Source organism: Canis lupus, chromosome 31 (assembly GCF_048164855.1).
Source record: "Canis lupus baileyi chromosome 31, mCanLup2.hap1, whole genome shotgun sequence".
In the NCBI taxonomy this organism is placed as follows: Eukaryota; Metazoa; Chordata; class Mammalia; order Carnivora; family Canidae; genus Canis; species Canis lupus.
Window position 1 is genome coordinate 27,734,802 of NC_132868.1, and position 24,560 is coordinate 27,759,361.

Below are 24,560 nucleotides of genomic sequence, written 5' to 3' on the forward strand. Positions count from 1 at the left end.
GAGGAAGAGACATAGGCAGAGGGAGAAGCAGGCTCCTCGCAGGGAGCCCAATGTGGGACTCAATCCCACATTGGGCTCCCTGCGAGGGATCCTGGGATCCTGGGATCACGCCCTAAGCCAAAGGCAGACGCTCAACTGCTGAGCCACCCAGGCATCCCCTTGAACCACCCAGGCATCCCAGCAGCTTTGATTATGAGAAAGCTCAATGGCTTGATGGGGCTGGGGCCATAGAGTTGCTGCCCCCCTTCACTTGGTATGATGACTCGTGTGTTGTCTGGCCAGTTGTCTGTGCCAGAAACAAGGAGAGACAAGCAGATCATCTATGGACAGGGTTTGTAGACAGGAACACAGATGTTACTTTGGTTCTAGAAATTACCATGACCTATGCTTCAAAAACATGACTGGCCCAAGAAACCTCTTCATAACTAATTCCATTATTACATGGGTGGTTTTTCTTTTTTCTTTTGATCCTGGGCCTACAATTTACAAGTTTTATAACATGACCAAGTTGTTTTAACCTCTCCTCTTCTAACTCTTCTAATAAGTGATGCTTCTAATAAGACGATGCTTGAACCTACCTCAAAGGATCAGAGTGAGGCTTTAATGCAACAGCTTGTGCAGATAATACGTACAGCATAAATGTGAACAGTATCGGAAAATTATTATTAGTCTTTGGGCTTGGTGACTGAGCCAAATTGGTTAAACCCTCCTTTGCTACTACTTTCTTATCTGTGAAAATCAGAAAACTGTAGCCCCTATCTCAGTGCTATTGTGAGGATTCAATGACACAGTACAGGGCTGGCATCTAATCAATGCTCAACGTCAAGTTTTTTAAAGTGTTAAGATTGTTTAAAGATCTCAACGATGCCCTGGCCCTGCACAGCCCTCAGCACGTCACAGGTCTGCACCAGGCATCTGGTGCAAGCGCCTGCCTTCATGAACGAAGGATGGGGAGCAAAGTAACTTAATAAGACCGAGGTCCTCCCCTACTAAAAGTATTCCCCAGTCTTAGCCTGTTAGAGATTCATTTGATTAACAAATCATGTTTTTATTTTTATTTTTTTAAAGATTTATTTATTTATTCATGAGAGATAGAGAGAGAAGCAGAAACATAGGCAGAGGGAGAAGCAGGCTCCCCAAAGGGAGTCTGATGCCTGCAGGACTCATCCAGGATCCCAGAATCATGCCCTGAGCCAAAGGCAGACGCTCAACCGCTGAGCCACTCAGGTGTTCCTGATTAACAAATCATTTTTAAAAGGAAATAAGCAGTGAAAGTGTTTCTCTCACCTGAGAATGACTGAATCAGAAAATTAACATGAAAATAAACAGCTGACAGCTGCCCCATCAAGGACCCAGAGCTTTAGGAAAAGCAAACAGTTCTGGGGAGCGGTCTGGCCAGACATCCACAGGTAGGAATTGGTCAACTCAACAGATGCAAAAGTCCCTCAGACATCCTAATGAGGATAGGAAACATGGGAACAGAAAGAGAAGAAAAACTAGCTTTGTCTGGGGCCAGCATCAACAGAGACTGGTGAGTCCCCTTGGCTGCATCACCCCCAACCATTCAGGTGCTATCCTTGTTTCAAGACTAAACACCTGGTTCTAGCTAGCATGATCTGGCTTCCTAGGTTAAGGCAAAGTGCCTTACAATACTGCCACAGACTGAATGTTTGTGCCCCCTTAAAACTCCTATATTGAAGCCCTGATCCCCAAAGCAATGATACTTAGAGGTGAGGCATTAGGAGGTGAGTTAGGTCATAAGCATGTTGCCCTGATGATAGAATTAATGCTCTTGTAAGAAGAGATTGGGAGAAAACCCCAACCCCTTGGGGCGGACACAGGGACAGGTAGCTGACTACAAACCAGGATGAGAGCCCTCACCAGACACCAAATCTGCTGGCACCCTGACCTCAGAATTCCCAGCCTCCGGGACCCTGATAAATGAATGAATGTTTGTTTAAGCCACCTAGTCTGTAGTATTTTGTTGTAACAGTCTGAGCTGATGGAGAAATCTATTTTAAGTAAGAAAAAACCAAGCCAGTTTTCAAAAATTGAATTGTATCAATTTTTTGGTTGAAATGTATTTGGTGAGAACAGGTCAAAAACAGTTGTACTTATGTATCTTTGATTATGATATTAAAAATATAAATGTGAAGGGCACCTGGCTGGCTCAGTCGGGAGAGCATGTGACTCTTGATCTCAGGATGGTGAGTTCAAGCCCCACACTGGGCACAGAGCTTACTTAAAAAAAAAAAAAAAGAAATGAAGGGGCACCTGGGTGGCTTAGTCGATTGTCTGACTATTGATTCTGGCTCAGGTCGTGATCTCAGGGTCATGAGATAGAACCTCACATCGGGTTCTGTGCTCCATACAGAGTCTGCTTAGGATTCTCTCTCTCCCACCCTCCTCTTGTTCTCTCTAAAAAAATAAAATCTTTTAAAGCTGTGGATGTGATTTTATGACATCAACTTAACATCAGAGACAGTATATTCATGTGACCTTTTTTAGAAGGAGTATTAACTAATGCTTATAGGTGCTAACTAAATGCTTGTCATGTTCCTAAGTGTTTACCACAAAGGCAGAAAATCCTCCCAATAATTCTATGGGGAGAAACTATCACCTTCCCCTTTTGATAGATAAGGAAACTCAGGTAAGAAGCCATGTAAGCTAGCATGACAAGTAAGTGACGCACCATGATTTGACCCCTGGCCACCTGTTCCAGCCTATGAAGCCACTCCAGGCTTTCACTTCTGGTAATAAGGGCCTAAGTCAAAGGACATTTCCATCACGACCATATAAACATCATCATGGTTATTTATACATCTCTTCCCCTCAAGACACCATGAAAACCTCAAGTACAGGAAATGCCATGTTACTCATGTCTATGTGTTCTCAGGCCCTGGCACTTAAATGTGGTGGAAAGTGAGAGATGGCAAATCTTGATGGGCTCTCATATGTCTCTCATTTCTTTTTCTAATCTAGGAATAAAGAAGAAAGTTTTAGTCTTCAAAAATCAAAGTATTCGGGCAGCCCAGGTAGCTCGGCGGTTTAGCACTGCCTTCGGCCCAGGGCCTGATCCTGGAGACCAGGGATTGAGTCCCATGTCGGGCTCCCTGCATGGAGCCTGTTTCTCCCTCTGCCTGTGTCTCTGCCTCTCTCTCTCTCTCTCTCTGTCTCTCTCTCATGAATAAATAATAAATAAAATCTTAAAAAAAAATCAAAGTATTCCCCATTACCAAAAAAAAAAAAAAAAAAACGCTTAAACTTATAAAGAATGCACATGCATGCTTGATTCAAAACAATTTTATATTCTTATACTGGGGGAAAAAATCCAAAATTCATAAGCATGTTGATTTACGTAATCCACATACCTAAAGTTTGGCATCATCACACTGGTGAACAAAGAGTGGTCCACTTCCCCTTGCACACGTCTTATACACAAACCCCTCATTGGTAGTTTCAAGAGGACCAGGCAATCATCTCATTGGCTGGTTCCCAAACTGGCCCTGACAGGAATGGTTCGCAGATCCAGCCAAGCTCCTTGACACCGCCCCCTCCTCATAGCCCTCAGTAACCCCCCACAAGAGAAGCTTCACTCCTGAACACTTTACCCATGCAGGTTACAGATAACATTTCACAAATGGCTTTTACAGCTAAGGAGAAATTAAAAACTCACTTAACTATCCAAGTCCCTCCTGCAGTTAAGTTTTTATAAGTAACAAAACCATCTCTTAGACTTCCCAACTTGCTTGAAGATAAAACACTACTGTAAATGCACAGAGCATACCCTCTTCTAAAAATGAAACTCAGGGCACCTTGGGGGCTCAGTGGTTGAGCATCTGCCTTTGGCTCAGGTCCTGATCCCAGGGTCCTGGAATCGAGTCCCACATCAGGCTTCCCACAGGAAACCTGCTTCTCCCTCTGCCTATGTCTCTGCCTCTCTGTGTGTCTCTCTCATGAATAAAATCTTTTTAAAATAAAATAAAAAATAAAAATGAAACTCAAGCCAGAGGTTACAGCCAACAGCAAGAATGGACTTCCAGAGAATAAAGATGGCTGACTAACTTCAGGATGTCTTGTCTAACCAGGAATCTACATTGTGACTGGAACAGACTGGATCTAAACCCACTGGGGGGCTTCAGGGCAGAGCTGGAGGTCCCCATAATGAAGCAGAAAAAACCTCAGAACTCTGAGCTCAGAATTCAACCCCAGGACCTCAGTTCAAGAGCCGTTATCAAAAGTATTCAAACCACAGGATGTGGGCAGGAAAAGACACAATCTCAGCAGTTACCCAGTTGGGATCACACCCTTCGGCAAGCAGCATACTGCTTTGCCCCATGAACTTCCAGCAGTGAGCAATGGGGCTGGGCCTACAGCTGAAAACCACCACCCTCATGAGAACCCCTTTAAAAATCAGCAACTACAATGGCCTCTTCAGAAAATGGGAATGGGATGCCTGAGTGGCTCAGTGGTTGAGCATCTGCCTTTGCCTCAGGTCGTGATCACAAGGTCGTGGGATTGAGTCCTGCATCAGGCCCCCCATGGAGGACCTGCTTCTCCCTCTGCCTCTCTCTGTGTCGAAAGGAAGGAAGGAAGGAAAGAAAAGAAAGGGAAGAAATAAAGAGAAAAGAAAGAAAATGGGAATGAAAATGTGCTTCCACATGACAAAGAAGGGGAGGAAAATTTTTCCCTAAAGCAATTCAATAAAATTACAAAATGAGTCCCCGACACACAGAAAAATCCCATTAGGAGATGCCCAGGTGAGGACCTACTATGAATCCACCTGGTTTTAAATAAAAACACACCTTCCAATAAGAAGGCGGAAGGGGTATAGTCACATATGCCATCATTCCTGGAGTGAGGACAGTTAAGGGGACGTGCAGGTTCGTCTGAGTCTCTGCAAACTCCTGGGTGAACCAGCTCCCCCTGCTTTATACTGCCCCAGTCCAAGAACTGGAGAACTGGCTACAAAACCAACTAATGCCCAAACAGCCAAGACAACAGCGATTAAGAAATATGATGCTTTCAAAAATAATTTGTAAGTAAATAATAATACAAAGCAGACACATTAGTACTATACAAATGCAGATTTATTTTGCTTCCCTTCATCTATAGTATGAAAAAGGTTGAAAATGTTAGGAAACCAGCTTACATCCAAAGCACCTCTGAGATCATGCTTTTCTTCAGAAAACAACTTATAAAAAATAATAAACATTTAAAAATTCAAGTCCTTTAATAAAGTATTTTACATTCCTGAATGTTAAAACCCCTTGTGTTTCCTAAAATATAGTACAATTAAAAAAAAACAAACTCATAAAGTGACACTGATTTGAATTCCACAGGATCCCTGACAATTAAAAATAAGTTCTTCCTTATAAAGTAAATTTGTTCTTCACAGGCAAAACAATAGTTAAAGTGTACTTCTTTGATTAATTCATTGAGATTTATCTTATTCTCCAGCTAATTATTACAGAAGACTAATGGTAATTTATAGTTTCTTCGAATAAGTTAACAAAACATATCCAAAATGTTAATCACCACACACATGATTCTGGGAGAGCGACAATATCTATACATACAAAAAAAAAAATTTTTTTCACCAATTAACAAGAGCCAATGTGGCTCATTATTCCCTGGGGCAGGTCTTCTTCAAGAAGACAAGACAATCTTCCCTTGGTCCTGCTATGGCTATTTCTGAGTGGCATTCTTTTCCCCCCAGAAAGTAAATGATCCCAGGGTGAAAGTCAAGAAATGTAGTGCTTGCCTTTGTGATTTTGGAAGGTTGATGAAATCTGCAAGGACTCCCCAACCATCCATCCGGTTGAACTTCGCCATGTGAGATAAGATCGCTTCTGAGTGTGCACCCCAACATGTGATAGGGACAGGATTACATTCCTTTCTCATCACTCTAGGACCAGGTAACATGACTGGTTCTCCAGTTTGACAAACCACTGGCCAGACGGGAAGGTGATGTGAACTATGGAAACCATCCCACCTAAGAAGATATATTGTACCCAGAGACCTGTGCGTCTGTCTGAGAAGAGGCTAAAAGAACAAGAATCTTTCCTCATTATTAACGTCACTGTGAAAAAAAGCCCAACTAAATTAGTGCAAGTTTAAGCATACTACCACTTAATTGCTAAAAAGGTTTCGAAAACTTGATAGGAATTTCATAGTTCACAGACTCCAAAAGGAATGTTACCGCATTTCTCACCTGACTGAGTGGAGCCATTGGAAGCACCTTTGGATAGATGTTGAATGGGGAAGCAGGGCAGGATGGTGTGAGCAGGAGGTGTTAAAAAAAAAAAAAAGATCTTGATGTTATAGAGGTTTTTCTCCTTCCTTAAGTTTTCCAAGTATTTTACATTTTCTGTGCCCCTGAATAATGTGAGCTACAGAGTGGCTGCCTGTGTGAAAGGAGTTGCCTCCAGACTGTAAGTTCAAGGTCTCATCAAGTCCATACCCAATTACCAGATGAAGTGGTCTCTTGCAGATGAAAGCTCCTGAGGCTTCCTTTTTCAGTTCATCTTCCAAACTTCACCTTTCCTGTAAGAAACCTAACAAAAGAAAGAATCGAACAAATTCAGGGATTCACTGTTGGGGTGGGGGAGGGTGCACGCTTTTAGAGCAAATCACTTGGCCATTTCAAAAAAGATCTGCAATGGCTGGGTTTTCCTGAGCTGAAGACAAGCCACTGCAATTTCAAGACTGTGGTTACAAGATATACTGAAATAGGGATCCCTGGGTGGCGCAGCGGTTTAGCGCCTGCCTTTGGCCCAGGGCGCGATCCTGGAGACCCGGGATCGAATCCCACGTCGGGCTCCCGGTGCGTGGAGCCTGCTTCTCCCTCTACCTGTGTCTCTGCCTCTCTTTCTCTCTCTCTGTGACTATCATAAATAAATAAAGAAAAAAAAATAGTAAAAAAAAAAAAAAAAAAAAGATATACTAAAATATCCTGATAGAAATACAAAATTGCACCAACTAACTGGATATCCCAGCCACACAAAGGCACAGAATATTGGCAAATTTTGATTTTTTTTTTTGCTTGTTTGTTTTTAACTCAGAAGAGTTTTGTTTTCCTGTTTAATGAGGGAATTGGACTAATACGCTGGTTTTTATTATCTCTTTCAGCGCCAAAAAGATCTCACAGACCCATTTATGGTTCTAATGTAGCAACGGGGTAGCCCCGGTGGCGCAGCGGTTTAGCGCGGCCTGCAGCCCAGGGCGTGATCCTGGAGACCCTGGATCGAGTCCCACATCAGGCTCTCTGCATGGAGCCTGCTTCTCCCTCTGCCTGTGTCTCTGCCTCTCTCTCTCTGTCTCTATGAGTAAATAAATAAAATCTTAAAATAATAATAATAATAATAATAATAATAATAATAATAATAATAATGTAGCAACAAGTCAAGCGTCTCCTGAGATCAGGAGCAGACACAAACAAAAAAACAAAACAATAGCCCACTGTAGTTTGTGAGAGAGACTTTTCAAGGCTTACTCTGATGGAAGAGGCTGTGATTATGACAGCACAGAGGCCATAGCTGACAACAGGCAGAGGCGCCTATATGCAAATAAGCAGATTTCCACACGTGGGCCTCAGTGATTTACAAAATTTCAACATATCCAGGAGCGTGAATGAAAAATTTGGCACTGAAACTAGATAATCCTATTTGCTTAAGGTTTCTGCATCCAAAATCTATGGGGGAAATATGCCCACAGTATCTCAAAGCATCCTGACAGATCACAGAATGATTTTACTCTTCAAACAAACTTATGGGGCATTTACATTTTTTTACATTCTTTTTGGAATAAAAAGTTGAAACAGAATTCCAATAAAACCCTCTCCCTGCAGCCTTGGGGAAGTGACGCTACATTTGTCAACTATGGTAACAATACATTATGAAGTCTTGAACTGGTTTGACCAGTGTGCCAAATCAAGCCGCACACACAAAAAAGAAGTGTTTAAGGGATCCCTGGGTGGTGCAGCGGTTTAGCGCCTGCCTTTGGCCCAGGGCGCGATCCTGGAGACCCGGGATTGGGTCCCACGTCGGGCTCCCGGTGCATGGAGCCTGCTTCTCTCTCTGCCTGTGTCTCTGCCTCTCTCTCTCTGTGTGACTATCATAAATAAATTTAAAAAATTAAAAAAAAAAAAAAAAAAAAGAAGTGTTTAAGACAAAGGAAGGAGCTGTAGAGTTTTCTGGATTAGGATTAGAAACTTTAGCCCTCCTCTGGGCTCTGCTTTTCCACTTCTCTTCTCTGCTACTCGAGGTTCACTGGTGCCACCCAGTGGCCTCCCCCAGCACCGCTCCAGGCCACCAGGCCTTAGAAGGCTGAAGGTCTCAAGAACCACAATGAAACATTCTTGGCCACCCCTTAGGGAGCTAAATACCTGGAGCTGTCCATGCGTGATCTTTTTTTCATTCCCACAATAAACCCAGGACAGAAGGGTTTTTGCACCCATTTGCCAGATAGGAACAGAGAGTCTTAAAGTTAGGTTGAGAATTTGCTTAGTCACAAAGCCAGCCAGCATTTGAGACGGGATTTGAACCGTTCTTCTGACCCAACGCACAAATCATCTTTACTTAGATTATGGCAGTCCACATGCTTACCCTACACACTTCTGTAATTCTCTGAACCCAAGCTCACGAATAAGCAAGCAGCACATTCTATGGTAGAAACTTGCTACGTGCAAAGACACAGCTTGATTCCAAGTAAACAACTAAGATAATTTCCAGCTCACCTTTGAGCACATCTTGGACTTCAACAGAAATGTTTTTCAGGCAGTTGTATAAATTCTCGGCCGTGGCATTACTCTGCTCCTTTTCTTGCCACTTCTTCAGCATCCTAAAGTTACAGATCGTAACATCTTCTTTCTTCTCCCGGATAGCATCAATATCGCTAATCTCCAACTCCAGGTTGGCAATCGCAATTTTTATCCACTCCTTCCCCAGCTTCGCAGCAAGGGTAATCAACTGTGTGTCTGTTAACAGGGTCCTGGTCTTCGCTCCATCTAAAAGCAAAACAGAAGTCTTCTGCTGAGAAGTTCTTCTCAACACTTCAATCACTTATAACAAATTATAATGAAAATGTATTCACCTTATATAAAGGAGGACATCATGATTTGTAACATAAGCTGCCTTTAAAATACATTTGAGTGTCAAAAACCCCCTGCTTTCCAAACTATTATAAGGACTGAGGGAAACTATTTCGTGTAATGACATTAAACCAGGGAATAATGTTCACAATGGTAATTCAGTAATTCAGGGAGTGAGACTTTTACAAAGTGGCACAAACTGGGTTGGAATAAAAAAAAATCAGACACCGAAAATAATTTATATGGCTCAAAAATAAAAATATAGCTACACCCTTGCCCAGCTCTGTGTCTTTATTTGAATGTTAGTGCCACATAGAGATGCTACCTTAAGGGCCACTAAAGCGGGCAGCAAGACATCTGACTTGCAATCTCCATTATGCCATCTCCTGGCATTAGGGGAAAAACGGCACCCACAGAAAAGTCATGAGGTGGTATCTGTAATATCTGTTGATCTCTTAAGAAACAGCATCATAATCTTGGAGGAACATGTATTTGCCACTGTTAAACCTTCAGCTCCATGAAAAATATTAGCCCTATCGCTAAGCTAGATTTTCTCTTTTCATGTTTTTTTTTTTAAGATTTTTTTTTATTTGTTCGTGAGAGACACAAGGAGGGAGGCAGAGACATAGGCAGAGGGAGAAGCAGGCTCCCTGCAGGGAGCCTGATGCAGGACTCAATCCCAGGATCCTGGGATCATGCCCTGAGCCAAAGGCAGATGCTCAATCGCTGAGCCACCAAGGTGCCCCTCTTTTCATGTTTTTTAGTTGGTTGTGCAACAGTGTGGCAAAACTCAGGGGTCCTCTAGATTCAGTGAAGGATCATAAAGGCACTACAGATAATAGAGGTGAAATTAGAAGGGAGTGAGAGGTGGAGTACTTTCTGCCCTTCCCTCCAGGACCACGATGCCTCTGGCTCATCTATAACTGACAATTTACTACTATGAATCTAACCTTTGTCCTGGGACCCTTCCCCACCTCACAGATCCCTAACCTTCTAGATTGAAGAATGGGTCTAAGCAATGGCCTGCGCCCTCTAGTGGCTCCTCGAGACGTGGTGCATGCTCCTAGCTCTCCCAACTGCTGCTGCAATGAAATCTGCACAGGGAACCTAGGGAAAATACAAGTTCTCAGGACCATCCTCAAATCTACTGTTTCTGATTCTGAACCTAAACTTTAACACGATCTCCAGGTGAGTCTACTGAGCCTGAGAGGTGAGCATATTTAAAAAGCATCACACTGATGGAGTGAGTCCAAAACCACCAGGACCATGGTGACTCAGTATCTCAAAGAATGTTGTAGAAATACCTAAACAACAGTAAATCCTTATTAATTTATTTATTTATTTTTTTAATTTTTTATTTATTTATGATAGTCACACAGAGAGATAGAGAGAGAGGCAGAGACACAGGCAGAGGGAGAAGCAGGCTCCATGCACCGGGAGCCTGACGTGGGATTCAATCCTGGGTCTCCAGGATGGCGCCCTGGGCCAAAGGCAGGCGCCAAACCGCTGCGCCACCCAGGGATCCCTTATTAATTTATTTAGATACCATACTGTCAACTCCAAAAAAAGGCTGGAAAGCCTTAATCTTTCTAGGTAGCATTTAATAATTTTAATCCTATTTCTAGCTACTTGATATTGGAGCTCATTTTAAATAGCCAAAAGTAACTGCATGTGACAACAAAAACTTTTCCTATGTATCACTGTAATATAAAAGTGTGTCCCAGTTATTAGATGAATAAGGTCTGAGGATCTAATGAATAGCACGATGACTAGAGTTAACAATACTGTATTATATACTTGAAATTTGCTGAGAGTACATCCTCTGTACTGTCACCACCAAAAAAAAAAAAAAAGTGAGATGATGGATATGTTAATTAACTTGATTGGTAAATATTTTACAATGCATATGTATATCAAATCATCACACTGTACGCTGTAAATACACACAATTTTATTTGTCAATTATGTCTCAATAAAACTAGAAAAAACGTATTCCAATTTAGTTTGGTTTTTAAAATAATTCTAGAGCCTCACTTATTTCGATGTTTACTTAACAAAAAATAACAATAACCATTTCTATAGTGATGTACAGTAAAATCATCCACGTCATCCTCACAGTCTCCTGTTCTAGAAAGTAGAAGAGTATCTTGCTTCCCTTTATAAAGAGTTTATCCGCTTTCAGAGATTCGTACCTTATAATAATAGGAAAAGAAAAGGTATTTTGATGAAGCAGTTTATAGGAAGTTGAGGCCCCTGAAGTCTTAAGGCCTCGACTCTCATATAATTTGAGTCTGTTTTTAAACTTAGGTTTGTAAATTCTGGTTAGACTGGGATTTTGAGCTAGAGACTCCATCTTCTGGTTCCTTGGAGTACTGCTGTGAAGCATTTTAAATCTCTTCTTGTATTTTCACAACTATCAAGCCTTGGTCTCTGCCATTTAATTGGAAGAAACTGAGACCTGCCTCCAATAATTGAGCTGGAGGCTCTTTACCCCAGATGCAGCTGGTAACCGTGAAGCCAATGAATGCATACATAGACATTTACTATTTCATTCATTCAACTGACATTCATTAAAGCTGTCATCATTGACATCATTTTATGTCATCACTGACCTAAAAAGCTCCACACTCATTGCTACAGGAAACGTAAAGATGGATGGTTCATGGCCCCTACCCTTACATACTTAATGGGAGCTCACCCTGGTGCCTCATTCTATTTAGACTGAGTGAAGAGGTGGAGTGGGGGCTCTAGCTGGGAAAAGGGTGAGGCCGACCAAGGAGGACCCTCATCCGGGGCCTGAGGAGCTGGCACACAGGGAGAAGGTACCCAGGAGGGCAGGCACACCTGGGATGCAGCTCCGGAAGTCTGACCCAACAGCATGGGCTTGGATGACAATCAAAGGGGAAACCAGGGAAAATAATGTAAAGCCACTGATGACACTTTTACACACCTGAAGTGTCAACCTGCTTCATTCTCTTGTCATAAACGTCCTCATCAGGTAAGCTGCTGGTCATTTTTCGCCGCCTGTTACCTTTAAAAACAAAAATATCAACAAATTGGCTTACCCTTCTATTTCTTATTTTCCACCTACCTTTAATGAGGATTTTTAAAGTAAACATCATTCGGGTACAAAGAAATTGAAAATGAATTCAAAGGTTTTCTGGATGATTAAGAGAATTACAGAACACTTAGCAGATCTTTAATGATACATTTGCCCAGCAAAAGAAAAATTCTAGCAGATAGAAGGAATAAAAGAATAGATTAAAACTCGTTCAATGTCCAGTTATCCAGCACTTACCACTTGTGCTGCTTTTCGAAATGTTTTGATTCTGATCATGCTGAACCCAGTCACCTGTTAAAGTGTAATAAGCATCAATTGGAAATAGTACAAAATTTGATTTAAATCAATTTATGAAAGTATATGAAGCTCTACAGTCTTGGAAATCTCTCTGAAGTTCAAATATGAATTTGGGGTTTTAACTTGGTATGTACGCCAATGCACCTATTTTTGAGATCGCAGGTCCTACAAGTCAAGTGTTTCCCAAACTCAAGTCATCTGCATACAACTATCCCGATTCTTGCCAAACCCATATGCCAGGTGAAATGTTATTATTCAGTATTTCTTTATAACTCTAACCACTGTAAAGAGAACACTGGTCTCACTTGCTCTATGGATAAGGAAGTCAGAAAGATAAACATTGTTTTCTTTTGAATGTATTTATGTATACTCTATCTAAAACGATCTCATATATTGTCATTCTGTACTTTGGGAATACTGTACTTGAGGAGTTCTTTCTGAACGCATCATTGCGATTCTACACCACCTTCCCGGTCTGAAATGCAATCCCTGTTCTGTGAGGTGTCTATGCCTCACGCAGGCCTTCTATAGGTCCCTATAGTGAAGATGACTTCATAGTAATAAGCAATCTCAATTAACCATTAGTTTAGCCCCTCTCCTCCTCAAAACAATGGAGACCAGAAACATCTTTTAAGGCAGGGTATTATTAAATATGTTTTTAAAAACCAAACATAAGAGGTCTTATAAAGTGGTCTTTAAAATGACCAAGCAAAAATAAATAAATAAATAAATAAATAAATAAATAAATAAATAAATAAATAAATAAATAAATAAATAAAATAAAATAAAATAAAATAAAATGACCAAGCAACTTAGTCCAGATAATATGTTATTCAGATCGCTACAGGTTACATACCTCTATTACATTGGCATCATCTGACCAAAAAGTAACATTTTTCACGTTCATTTACTTGAACAAAGAATGAATACCAAGAAAAACAACACAATCACTGACACACAGTCCCAACTATTTACAGGTAAATAAATTTTAGCTCAGATAAAAGGGCCTGTAACTCAAGAGTATAATACTGAGAATATGAATCAATCCCATCTACTGAAAAGGCTCATACTTAAGCAAAGACTGAGTGAGAATTCCAAAATGCGTAAATCGGGTTTCACAGCTAAAGTATAAAGACATGGGATCCCTGGGTGGCGCAGCGGTTTGGTGCCTGCCTTTGGCCCAGGGCGCGATCCTGGAGACCCAGGATCGAATCCCACGTCGGGCTCCCGGTGCATGGAGCCTGTTTCTCCCTCTGCCTGTGTCTCTGCCTCTCTCTCTTTCTCTGTGTGACTATCATAAATTTAAAAAAAAATAAAATAAAGTATAAAGACACGACAGAAAATGTAGACTCAGGCAGCCCAGGTGGCTCAGCGGTTTAGCGCCGCCTTCAGCCCAGGGCCTAATCCTGGAGACCTGGGATCGAGTCCCACGTCAGGCTCCCTGCATGGAGCCTGCTTCTCCCTCTGCCTGTGTCTCTGCCTCTCTCTCTCTCTCTCTCATGAATAAATAAATAAAATCTTTAAAAAAAAAAAAAAAAGAAAATGCAGACTCTAACAGACAGCCATCTATATGTTGGAAAGACATAAATGTATGACCAGCACACAGCACTCATTCTATGTCTTTAGCAATTACCAAATTCATTTGTCTATACATAACCCAATGGAAACAAAAGAAACTAGCTGAAAATGGGCTCAAATTTTGTTCCTGACATGGGACTCGATCCCAGGACCCTGAGCTGAAGGCAAATGCTCAACCACTGAGCCACCCAGGCATTCCAACTCCTTCTGTTTTTTGGAATGATACTGGATTATGTATAATACCAGGAAAGAGTTAAGGCATTATAATTCAAAATGCAAATGCTGTGGGGCACCTGGGTGGCTCAGTTGTTGAGAGGTTGCCTTTGGCTCAGGTCATGATCCTAGGGTCCTGGAATGAGTCCCACATTAAGGCTCCTTGCAGGAAGCCTGCTCCTCCCTCTACCTATGTCTCTGCCTCTCTCTGTGTCTCGCATGAATAAATAAATTTTTTAAAAATGCAAATGATGCAAAAATAATTTCTACTACAGACGTGGCATTGGCAGGAGGAACCTCAGTGCCATTTGCAGCTGAGGACATAGCAGCCACAAATAGGTTGAGAGACTTGCCACACTCCCACGTAGAGTAGTTCTAGGGCTAGAACTAGAACCCATAGGACCTCACTCCCAACTCCAAAATGTGTTCACTATACACATTTCTGTTGTTTTAATAACTTCCTTCCAAGAGAATTGGAGGTCAAGCTCAGACCTGCCTGAGGAAGCAGCCAGGGGCAGCTACAGGGTGTCCCTTCACTGCCTCTCCCCTCTTCCAGCAGCAGCCCTCTCCAACTCCTCCCAGGGCAGGAGAGGATGTTAAAGAGGTGGTTGCCAGAGGACTTCCCAGCGCCAGACTCTTAAACAAGAGGAATGTGTTCCTATACCAGAGCTGTGATCACACAGAGCAGGAGCTGCCAGTTGCAGGTCAAATAGGCAGGCTGAGGCAAATGAGACAGGTAATCTGCCAAAATGCAGACGTACATCCAGGTCCTGGAACAGACTTTGTCAGGACACCCCTAATCCACATTGAAATATCTGAGATCCAAACGTTAGAATGGTAAGGGGAGAGGGGATCTTCTATTGGCTAAGCCCACCTACTACCTGAAGCTTCCACACACTCGCAGAACTACCCCCTGACCAAGGGGTCTGGACATGAGTGCCTGATAACCAGAGCCTCAAGAGGGTCTTTGTGTCTCTTAATCAGATTTCTAGATGTTATGGTAACAGAACAAACAATCACTCTACTTGTTTTTCTACCCCGACCACCCCACAAATCAGAGTTTTCATTCAAGACACAAAACACTTACATTCTCTCAGTTTTGCATTCCATACAATTTCCTCAGAATCCGTTTCGACCAAAAGTAATTTAAACTCCACTGGTTGCTCCAAATACACTTCAATGTAACTTTTCAATTTTAAAAGTGAACCATCAACAAATTCAATTTCCTTTAAAAAAAAAAAGTGATTTTTTTTTTTAATAAAAGCTGCAATAGTTGACAACATGAAATGTCAAATAAAGAATAATAGAAGGGTCAGTGCTGACGTGAATGCTCACTGAAATTCTGATGCTGGAAATCCCATTCCTTAATCACAGACCCTCTTTTTCTCTGGCTTCTTAAGTCCCTCTTTACTCTGACCTTCTTTTCTCCTTTGTTGAGGCTTCCAATACCTTGGCCCTATTTTTTTAAAGCATGACTTTTCAGCCCTTTCTTTGTTCACTGTTTTGTGTTCCCAAACTAATCACCCTATTGTAAGTGATTTTAAACTTCCTCACCATCTTTCACTTCGATCATTCCACAACCTAGAACTGATTCAAGACATTTACAGGACTACATTGTGTGTTTTGTTCACATTGCCTCATTGACCACGACTTTGCCCCCAATAAATCCTTTCATTGATATTTCATGAATAAAGAATCTCAGAGAAGCTAACTAACTTGCCCAAATTCACATCTGGGAAATGGGAGAACTGAATTCGCATCACACGTCCTGACTCAACCACTACATTTAACCACTACAGAGACCGTCCCATGCCTTCCTCTGTTCTTCTCCAGACTGGCTAGCAAGCCTGGAGGGAGAAATCTCCTTAAAAAAAAAAAAAAAATCATTGAACTGCACTGGGCATCACCTTTAAAAACCAATACTCTTGCAAAGCCAAAGATCTCTCTCCCCCAAAGCCCTCTGCAATCCCATTTACCACTCCCATTTATCTGGTGCCCTGAGCCCAGCAGCACATCCCCATCACCTCACTTACACACTTACAGCTCTCTCTTCCAGGAGGGCTGTGTCTCCTGGTGAAACCCTCTCCCTTCAAATCCAGAACAAATGTTACCATATAGAAACCCTTCCTGGATACCCGTTGCACCCATCTCTATGGTAATACCACATTACATGTTAAAATTATTTCTTGACATGCCTATAGTATGTCTCTCTTTGTAATGGTATCTTTTGAGGGAAAATATCATGACTTACTCATTTTTTAACTCTTACCCCAGACTCATTTGTATTAGGCACATTTGAGAAATGTCAGTTAAACAAATCATTAATGGCATAAAATCAATAAGAACACCTTAGATTTTTTAGCAGAGTTTCACAACTCTCAGAGTAGCCCAAAACCATTACCTTATACAATCATTAGGGCAATACTGGGAGATTATCCCCCTTAGCCCAGAAATTTGGTTAAGAGGGAGTACACAATTGGTGACAGGACTAGACAACTTAAAGCCCTCCCACTATCATCATCTTGCAGAAGTGAGAACTCTGGGGACCATCTCAGTCCCTTCCTAGACAGAATTATCCATTCAGTGTGTATTATTCCCTCTCCTAGTGGCTCTTAATCTTGGCAGCACATTACAGTCACCCTGGGAGCTTTAATAAACCCAATGCCAAGGCCACTTCCAGACCAATTAAGTCAGTATCTCTGGAGGTGGGACCCAGGCCACAGACTTTTTTAAAACCTCCCCTGGGAATTCCATTTTGCAGCAAAGGCCAAGAACCACACTGTCCTAAGCAAACCCTTCAAATTTAATTCCACCTCCCAGACAAGACTGCACTTGGCTTCTAATGTTCATTGTTAGGTAGCACCCACCAGGGCTTGATCAGCCCGCAATGGCTAAGAATTAACCTCTCAGATCCCAGTGGAAAGACTGTCATTAGGAGCCAAGGAGAGGCTGGGCTTAGGGCTAGGCTCTCCTACCACCTGGATGTAGGACCCGGGCAGCCTGCTTGCCTGCTTTGTATATTAGTCTCTTCAGCCTCACTGTTGTGAGGCTTTTTGTGAGGAAAGAAAGAAAAGAAAGAAAAGAAAGAAAGGAAGGAAGGAAGGAAGGAAGGAAGGAAGGAAGGAAGGAAGGAAGGAAGGAAGGAAGGAAGAAAAGAGAAAACCCAAGTGGAAAGAAACCCTTAGAAACTGGAAAGGAAGGTATGGAAAGCTGTTTGATCAACCTGACTGCTTCTACGGGGCATGAGGCCTTTGATGATATAATAAAATTATACCTCTGCCATCAGCTCTCCCTTGCTTCATATTTTAATGTAATGGAATCAAAACATGTTTTCAATCTCTCACAAGCTATAAAACAAACAAAAAAGAGGTGTACAAAAAGAATTTCCACACAGATGTCTCGTTAGATAAACTACAGCACACATTCAGAGCACATAATGAAAATAAGTTTTAAAAATAACTTCGTCATTTACAGGAAACCAAAATCACTTACAAATGTCATAGTGTGTACAGTGACTAGTTGAAATCTGGTGACAATTTGTTCCCATAACTATTTTTCAAATGGCTTCTAATAAAAAAAAAAAAAAGCCAATATCCTTGTTAGCAACTCTTTTCCATTAACCTTCAGTGCTCTGAAGAGCTTAAGAGGTTAAGGTTTTTATTCCTTTGAAGCTAGCATTGTTTGAAGTATTTAATAAAAGGAACTCAAGAAAATTTAAAACCTTTTTAAGGGGAAAAAGATTAAATGATCCCTTTCTGCAATGGTGGCAGATTAATTCTGAAACTCAACAGCACTTTGGAATAAGCTGCAAGTTTAGCAAAACAATTGCTTTCTTGTAAATAAATTAAAAATGAAAACAAAATTCATTCTTTTAAAACCTTCAAAATACTCTATGAAACATACATCCCTGTTGCTACTCCAAGTGGTTTTTAAAACATATACCTCTGGGGTAATTTCAGCTTCTGGTTCACTGATCAGTCTGTATTTCTTCCCATTCTGCAATAACTTCTGGCAAACAGGAGGCTTGTCAATTTTCATGAATTTCTTAGAGGAGTGCTTTACCGACTTGGAAATATCCTAAAGGTAGAAATAGGTTTTGGCTTTGAAATGCATCAGCAACAACTCTAAGGACCATAAGCGTCCAAGCAATGCACATGCCACCCTGCATTATCTTCATTTCCTCATACAGAATAACATCAATGGAAAAACCTTTCACAGTGCTCTAAAAAGAGATGCCACAGGGGCTAATAAGGCACCTTTGACCCATGCTTCAGGCTCCTAGGTCTCCAAACATCTTTCTGCCCAAGAATTACAGCCAAAAGCAACACACACACTCTGCATGACACCTAAAGCTTGCTTCTAAAGGATCTCAGAAAATTAAATTAGTGAAGCATTATACATCTGTATTGATTATCTGCCCATAATGTGACTAAAAAGCGACTTATTTTATTGTACACAGTTCTGTTTTACCCAGAGTTTGTTTCAACCTTTCATTTGTGTTTCCACCTTTCATTTCACAACTATTCCCAGAGGGGTCACTGATTTTATGTGCATGATTCAAAGGCCCCAAAGAGGCAAATGGAGATTTTGGCCCAGCTTCACATGTAAAGCAGCTGTATAGCTGAACATGAAATGTGGGTTTCCTGAATGCAAAGTGCAAGGACATTTTCCTACAGAGGAAAAAAATCAACCCAAGGAGGTGTAAAAATACAGTGTCAACAGGAAGCACATCCTGCCTTAACCATGCCATGCTCCCTATTGTTCAAGTGATGTCCTCCTCTACATATCTGTTGCTATAATCGGCTCCTCACCCCAGCTTCCCAGGAAGTATAGATAATACCCTTTTAAGTAACTGAATTTACTTTTAAGAAATATAAAATTCATTAAATAAGGGTACTTAATTCCAAACCCATGCTAATTCTACTTTACATGGGATTATTTGTATACCATTTTGAAGACTAGTTTCCCAACTGAAAGTATTAACTTTAGTGAGAAGACAGGAAGCATATTTTACTTTCTTTGAAAGTAATTAAAAATCTATTATTTAACACAGTTTTTAAATATTAATATATATAGCCAATTGTAATCGATATAACTTCTGTTTAAAGCTATCAAAACACTACAGCCTAAAGACACAGGAAATAGGTAGTGTGATGTTGTAGGGGGCCAGGGGCAGGCTACCCCAAAATGGGCCACTTTGGCATGAAGATTATTTTTAGTTAAAAACAATCAAGGGGGGAACCCTGGGTGGCGCAGCGGTTTAGCGCCTGCCTTTGGCCCAGGGCACGATCCTGGAGACCCGGGATCGAATCCCACGTCGGGCTCCCGGCGCATGGAGCCTGCTTCTCCCTCTGCCTGTGTCTCTGCCTCTCTCTCTCTCTCTGTGTGTGTGACTATCATAAATAAATAAAAAATTAAAAAAAAAAAAAAAAAACAATCAAGGGTGGGGAGATGAGTGAGACAGGTGAAGGGGATGGGATTAAGAATATACTTATCGTAAAGAGCCCTTAATAATGTACAGAATTGCTGAATCACTATATTGTACACCTGAAACTAATGCAACGATGTGTGTTAATTATACTTGAATTTTTTAAAAAATTAATTAATTCAAACAATTTTTTTAAAGCAATCAAAACCCAGCCAACTCAGGAAAAGCTCCTTACCTCCCAATAACTGCCTAAAAGAACTGGATAGCGGACCTGCTCCGGAAGAGAACTATCACCATAGGTAACTACACAGTGACATGAACTGGGTGTGGTAGACAGGGAGGGACCTGGCAAGGCCTGTTTGTTTGATCAAAGTCCTCGTGTCCCAGGGCTTCAGAGTGGCCCAGCAAACATTTGTTTACCAAACATTTACTCTTTTTCATTTTCCTGTGAATTGCACTTCTTCCCTTTAAAGTCCCAGACCCATGCCCCCTTCTCCTTAGTTCAGAATGACCACAGTCCATGAATCTGAGGACCTGGCACTGACCCTATAACCTCTATAGATGAGTGCCAACTGAGACCCGCAGTGGGGGTACACTTAAATCAACAGGGACAGGAACCATATAAACATGGCATTCAACATGCACTATTCATTTTCATTAACTTTACCTTGATGAAGGACTCATTATTGGTTGCTATGTACACTCGAAAGGACAAGGATGGATTATGGTCAATGGCTTTGTAGAGAATCACAGCCCCGTGGTGGTATACTGTTTCTTCACTTTGAATAACAGGTCCCACAGGAGAAAGAGAGCTCACATGCCATTTGACATGGGTTGTAGAATGATCCACAGTAGATTCTAACGAGGCCCCGGAACTTTTAACGTGTAAGACTTTGAACGTCATATTGGCATCGTGGTCTGTTAAGATATGAAGGTAAATTAGTGATTAGTGCTCTGGACGGCACATAGGTGGCACAGATACACACGTATACACACATGCACACACTACTTAAGACTTGTAGAAGACGAGTACTTACGACCCAAGCAGAGGGAATGTGGAAACTGAATGGAGGTGAGACAGGTTGGGTCACATTTAACATCAAACAAAGGTCCTCCAACAACCCAGGGTTTAACAACCAGGTCTGCGTATTTGCTCCAGGACAAAACGCAATATTTGATGTCGACTTTTCTGTTCACCTCGAATATCAGACCAGTTTCCGTGCACTGGTAAATTCCTTCTGTGTCCAACTTCAGTCTACATTGGGCAGATAAGAACACCTATTTAGTCCTACTACTGGGTCAGGAGAGGGCTACTAAAAGTTATTTACATTTTTACTTCCATTCAAAAGCACTAATGAGATTCTATAGCATTTTGAAGAAGGTCACCATCAAAGAATATACTCCAAGTAATTACATAAAATGTGTGAAATCAGTTATTTTGCTTTGTGTGCCCTCTCCCTGGGGTCATTTTTATGTACAAAGTCAAATTACTGATGATATGGAGACTTCTCTATTTACAACTACTTACAAAAACTGTTCCCGGGAAAGGAGCCTGGGGGTCACTTGTTCATTGTGTTTCTGGAGAAAAAGTACATACGTATAAGCAAGTAATACATACGTAAAAGTTGTTTTCTTTAAGCAAATTAGAAAATCATGTTCTATAATTAAAGGATACTTACATTTTCAGTATTACAGTGTTCACAGTAAGGTTGGATTTTATGAAGTTCTAAATGATAGAATACAAGTCTTACTTATATGAATGGGATTGGCATTTTCAAATAAAAAAATTTTTAATAGGGATCCCTGGGTGGCGCAGCGGTTTGGCGCCTGCCTTTGGCCCAGGGCGCGATCCTGGAGACCCGGGATCGAATCCCACATCGGGCTCCCAGTGCATGGAGCCTGCTTCTCCCTCTGCCTGTGTCTCTGCCTCTCTCTCTCTCTCTCTCTCTGTGACTATCATAAATAAATTAAAAAAAAATTTTTTTTAATAAATATATGTGATATGACCGGATCACAAAATTCAAAGGTACATGCCCCTCAACAGTAACAATATGTAAAAGAACATTTTGGAAAATGTAAGTTTATACCTGAATGTAAATGATCTTTGGGCGATTCTTTATCCTCCCATTCTTCCTCTGTGAAAGACATCATCACACACACATCGGCACAAGTCAATGACAGGGTAAATCTGTACTCCTTAAGCACCCACCTTCAGCTTCCCAACCAAAAAAACTTTAGACATGTATTTAAACGCTTCCGTGAGTCAATCCAATGACACAGGACACGTCATGTTTGTCAATCCCACTATAGGTCTAAGGTGTGAAAATGAGTTTGAATGAGACTCAAGTTTCAGTGCACTTCACTGTGGCACATAAATTGTTATGTGATCTTTTTATGCAGCAGGTCATCATCCTTTACACCTGACCTACACAGCCTCTTCTCACACAAGCATGGGAGAGAAGCAAGGAAAGTGGAGGGTAAAGCACATTGCCTGGTTCTTACTTTGAGCAGAAGCTTCCTCGATGGAAGACTCTCCTGGCTCCCCATCTGTGGAGACAAGAGGGGCACGAGCAATCTTTTCAGTCGTCATTCCTCACCTAGGCCAGTGTCCCAGCTGGAGAGTGGTAGCCCCCACGGAAGATTCGTTCATGGCCCAAGATGATGCTTGGCGGGCATCAGCCCTCCAGCTGAGGATTAGAGATTAGCTTGGAAGAAAAGAATTAACGTCTGATATTTAAACCGGAAGGACTGTAAGAGTCTCTGATGTAGCATGCAGATTCCTGCTGTATGGCGCAAGGCCCCATCTGATCCGGCTCCCCATTACCTCCTCTCCTGCCTGTCTCCCTGCGCCTACTGCCCTGCAGTTACTACTTGCCATCTCTCCACTCCCAAGCACACACCTGACTTGGGGCTTTTGCACGTCCTGTCTCTTCCCACAAATATTCACGTTGCTTGCCCCCTCACATCCTTGTGGTCTCTGCTCAAACGTCCCCTTTTCTGAGAGGCCTTCCTGACATACACACATACTCTCCCTCCCTGAAACAGGGCCTGCCCCACATACTCACTCTGCCCCCTTCCTTTTCCTTTGGGGCATCTCCTCACCAGGCACACTGTGATTTAGTGTTTTCTGCTTCCTGTTTCTCTCCCTACTAGAATGTAAGCTTCATGAGGACTATATCCCTAGAGCCTGGTAAGTGCTCAGTGACTATTTTCTGAAAGATTTCGATTCCATAATACAAAAATGTATTAAGAAAGGGAACAGCGATGAATTTTTCTATTATCTACACTGGCCACTAGTTGTATGAGCTTGGGCTCTCTGGTTATATTACTAAGTCTCCCCATGCTTCACTTTCCACATCTGTCAAATGGGGATTAGAATACCACCCTCCAAAATTTAGGAAAATTAAATTACCATTCCCTAATGCTCAGTAAGTCATAGATAATTACTATTATCTATTATTTTGCTATGGTGATAGGTGGGACTCATTAAAAAATTCAAGAATTCTAGACAACAACTCTGTCACTTAAGGCAAAACCTAATGTATCAAATGCTTGGTTGCATATTTTAAAGGTCTGAACAACCTTTGAGAGGTTCTCCCCATGGGTAAGGCATTCCTCAACGCATATGCAAGGTCCTACGCCATCACCAATGCCCGGAAGGTACAGACACCCCTCAGGATAGCACTCCAGCCCAGGACACACAAGCTGCCTGATTTCTCAGCCTACTGAGGCAGTGTCCAGGGGCCAGGGTTTGCAAGAGAGAACCAGGTTTTAAAAACAGCATTAGGGGGACGCCTGGGGGGCTCAGCGTTTAAGCATCTGCCTCCGACCCAAGGTGTGATCCTGGAGACCCAGGATCAAGACCCACATCAGGCTCCCTAAGGGGAGCCTGCTTCTCCCTCTGCCTGTGTCTGCCTCTGTGTGTGTGTGTGTGTGTGTGTGTGTGTGTGTGTCTCATGAATAAATAAATCTTTTTTTAAAAATATAAATAAATAAATAAATAAATAAATAAATAAATAAATAAATAAATAAAAACAGCATTAGAATAGGGTCACAAATAGAGACTAAAAATATTCAGAGTCCTGGTCTCAGAACACTATAGATCCAAAATACTGACCCAACTTCTGCAGCACACAATCTTCCAATCATATTTCCTCAGGCATTGTCCTATAAAGGATCCTGAAATTCTAAATTATTGATTGGCTGTATGCCTACATAGTATTTTATCCACTTCCCATGTTTTTCTGCCTTGGGAGCACAGAAAATGAAAGAGATCAGAAAGTCTTAACTAGCTGGCAAGCATGGAGTCTCTGACCAGGTCTTCCCAGCTAAAGCAGAAAAACTGATGCAATTCTCCCCAACTTATAAACCACAGTGTCCCTCCAATCCCTATGATGTGGGTGATCCCAGAATTCACGCCTGTGAGTAGAAAGCACATCCACTCAGGAGGATAGGTAGAATAGGTAGGCCTGCACTGCTAGCTAGCCCACAGAGGAGCAAACACACTGCAAGGCAGCCTACCTGGTCTATCCACCTGACCTGAGAATGGAGGTGAATGGGAGGGTACCTCTCTGAGATCTCTCCTAATGGGAAGGATAAAAGACCTTTTAGCATTAAGAATAATCTTGGGGGAAGAGGGGAGAAGGCCTGACCTGAGAGACCAAGCTGACCCCACCGTCCCACCCAATTTTGAGCCTATCTTGAGTTTCACTGACCCCAAATGCCTTCCACCTAGGTTGCCTGCCCTGGTGAGGCCCTGGCCCAGGCCTAGCTTCTGGACCCCTGAGGGTCCAGACTCAGGACTCCACGTCCGTATGGCCCCTTACCCAGTTATTAACAGGGATAACATCAGAAAGCTGATCCCAAGGCCATCTTTCTAATTTCATTTCAAG

At 41.8% G+C, this 24,560-nt stretch overlaps 1 protein-coding gene across 6 annotated transcripts in view; it reads right to left on the minus strand.

Annotated features, from left to right (window-relative positions):
- Positions 1–5,072: 5,072 nt before the first annotated feature.
- The window catches only part of LOC140622225 (NACHT, LRR and PYD domains-containing protein 1b allele 3-like), a 34,562-nt gene continuing 15,074 nt past the window's right edge, over positions 5,073–24,560 (minus strand). For all 6 annotated transcript variants that reach the window (XM_072807897.1, XM_072807895.1, XM_072807894.1 and 3 more), the window contains 12 exons: positions 22,171–22,215; positions 21,756–21,803; positions 21,348–21,394; positions 21,197–21,246; positions 20,706–20,923; positions 20,336–20,586; positions 18,183–18,317; positions 15,328–15,466; positions 12,390–12,443; positions 12,042–12,122; positions 8,738–9,007; positions 5,073–6,557 (listed from right to left, as the gene is read on the minus strand). In XM_072807897.1, coding sequence (XP_072663998.1) covers positions 6,538–6,557; positions 8,738–9,007; positions 12,042–12,122; positions 12,390–12,443; positions 15,328–15,466; positions 18,183–18,317; positions 20,336–20,586; positions 20,706–20,923; positions 21,197–21,246; positions 21,348–21,394; positions 21,756–21,803; positions 22,171–22,215 — 1,358 coding nt within the window. In that variant the 3' untranslated portion in view covers positions 5,073–6,537. The remainder of the gene's footprint in view (positions 6,558–8,737; positions 9,008–12,041; positions 12,123–12,389; positions 12,444–15,327; positions 15,467–18,182; positions 18,318–20,335; positions 20,587–20,705; positions 20,924–21,196; positions 21,247–21,347; positions 21,395–21,755; positions 21,804–22,170; positions 22,216–24,560) is intronic.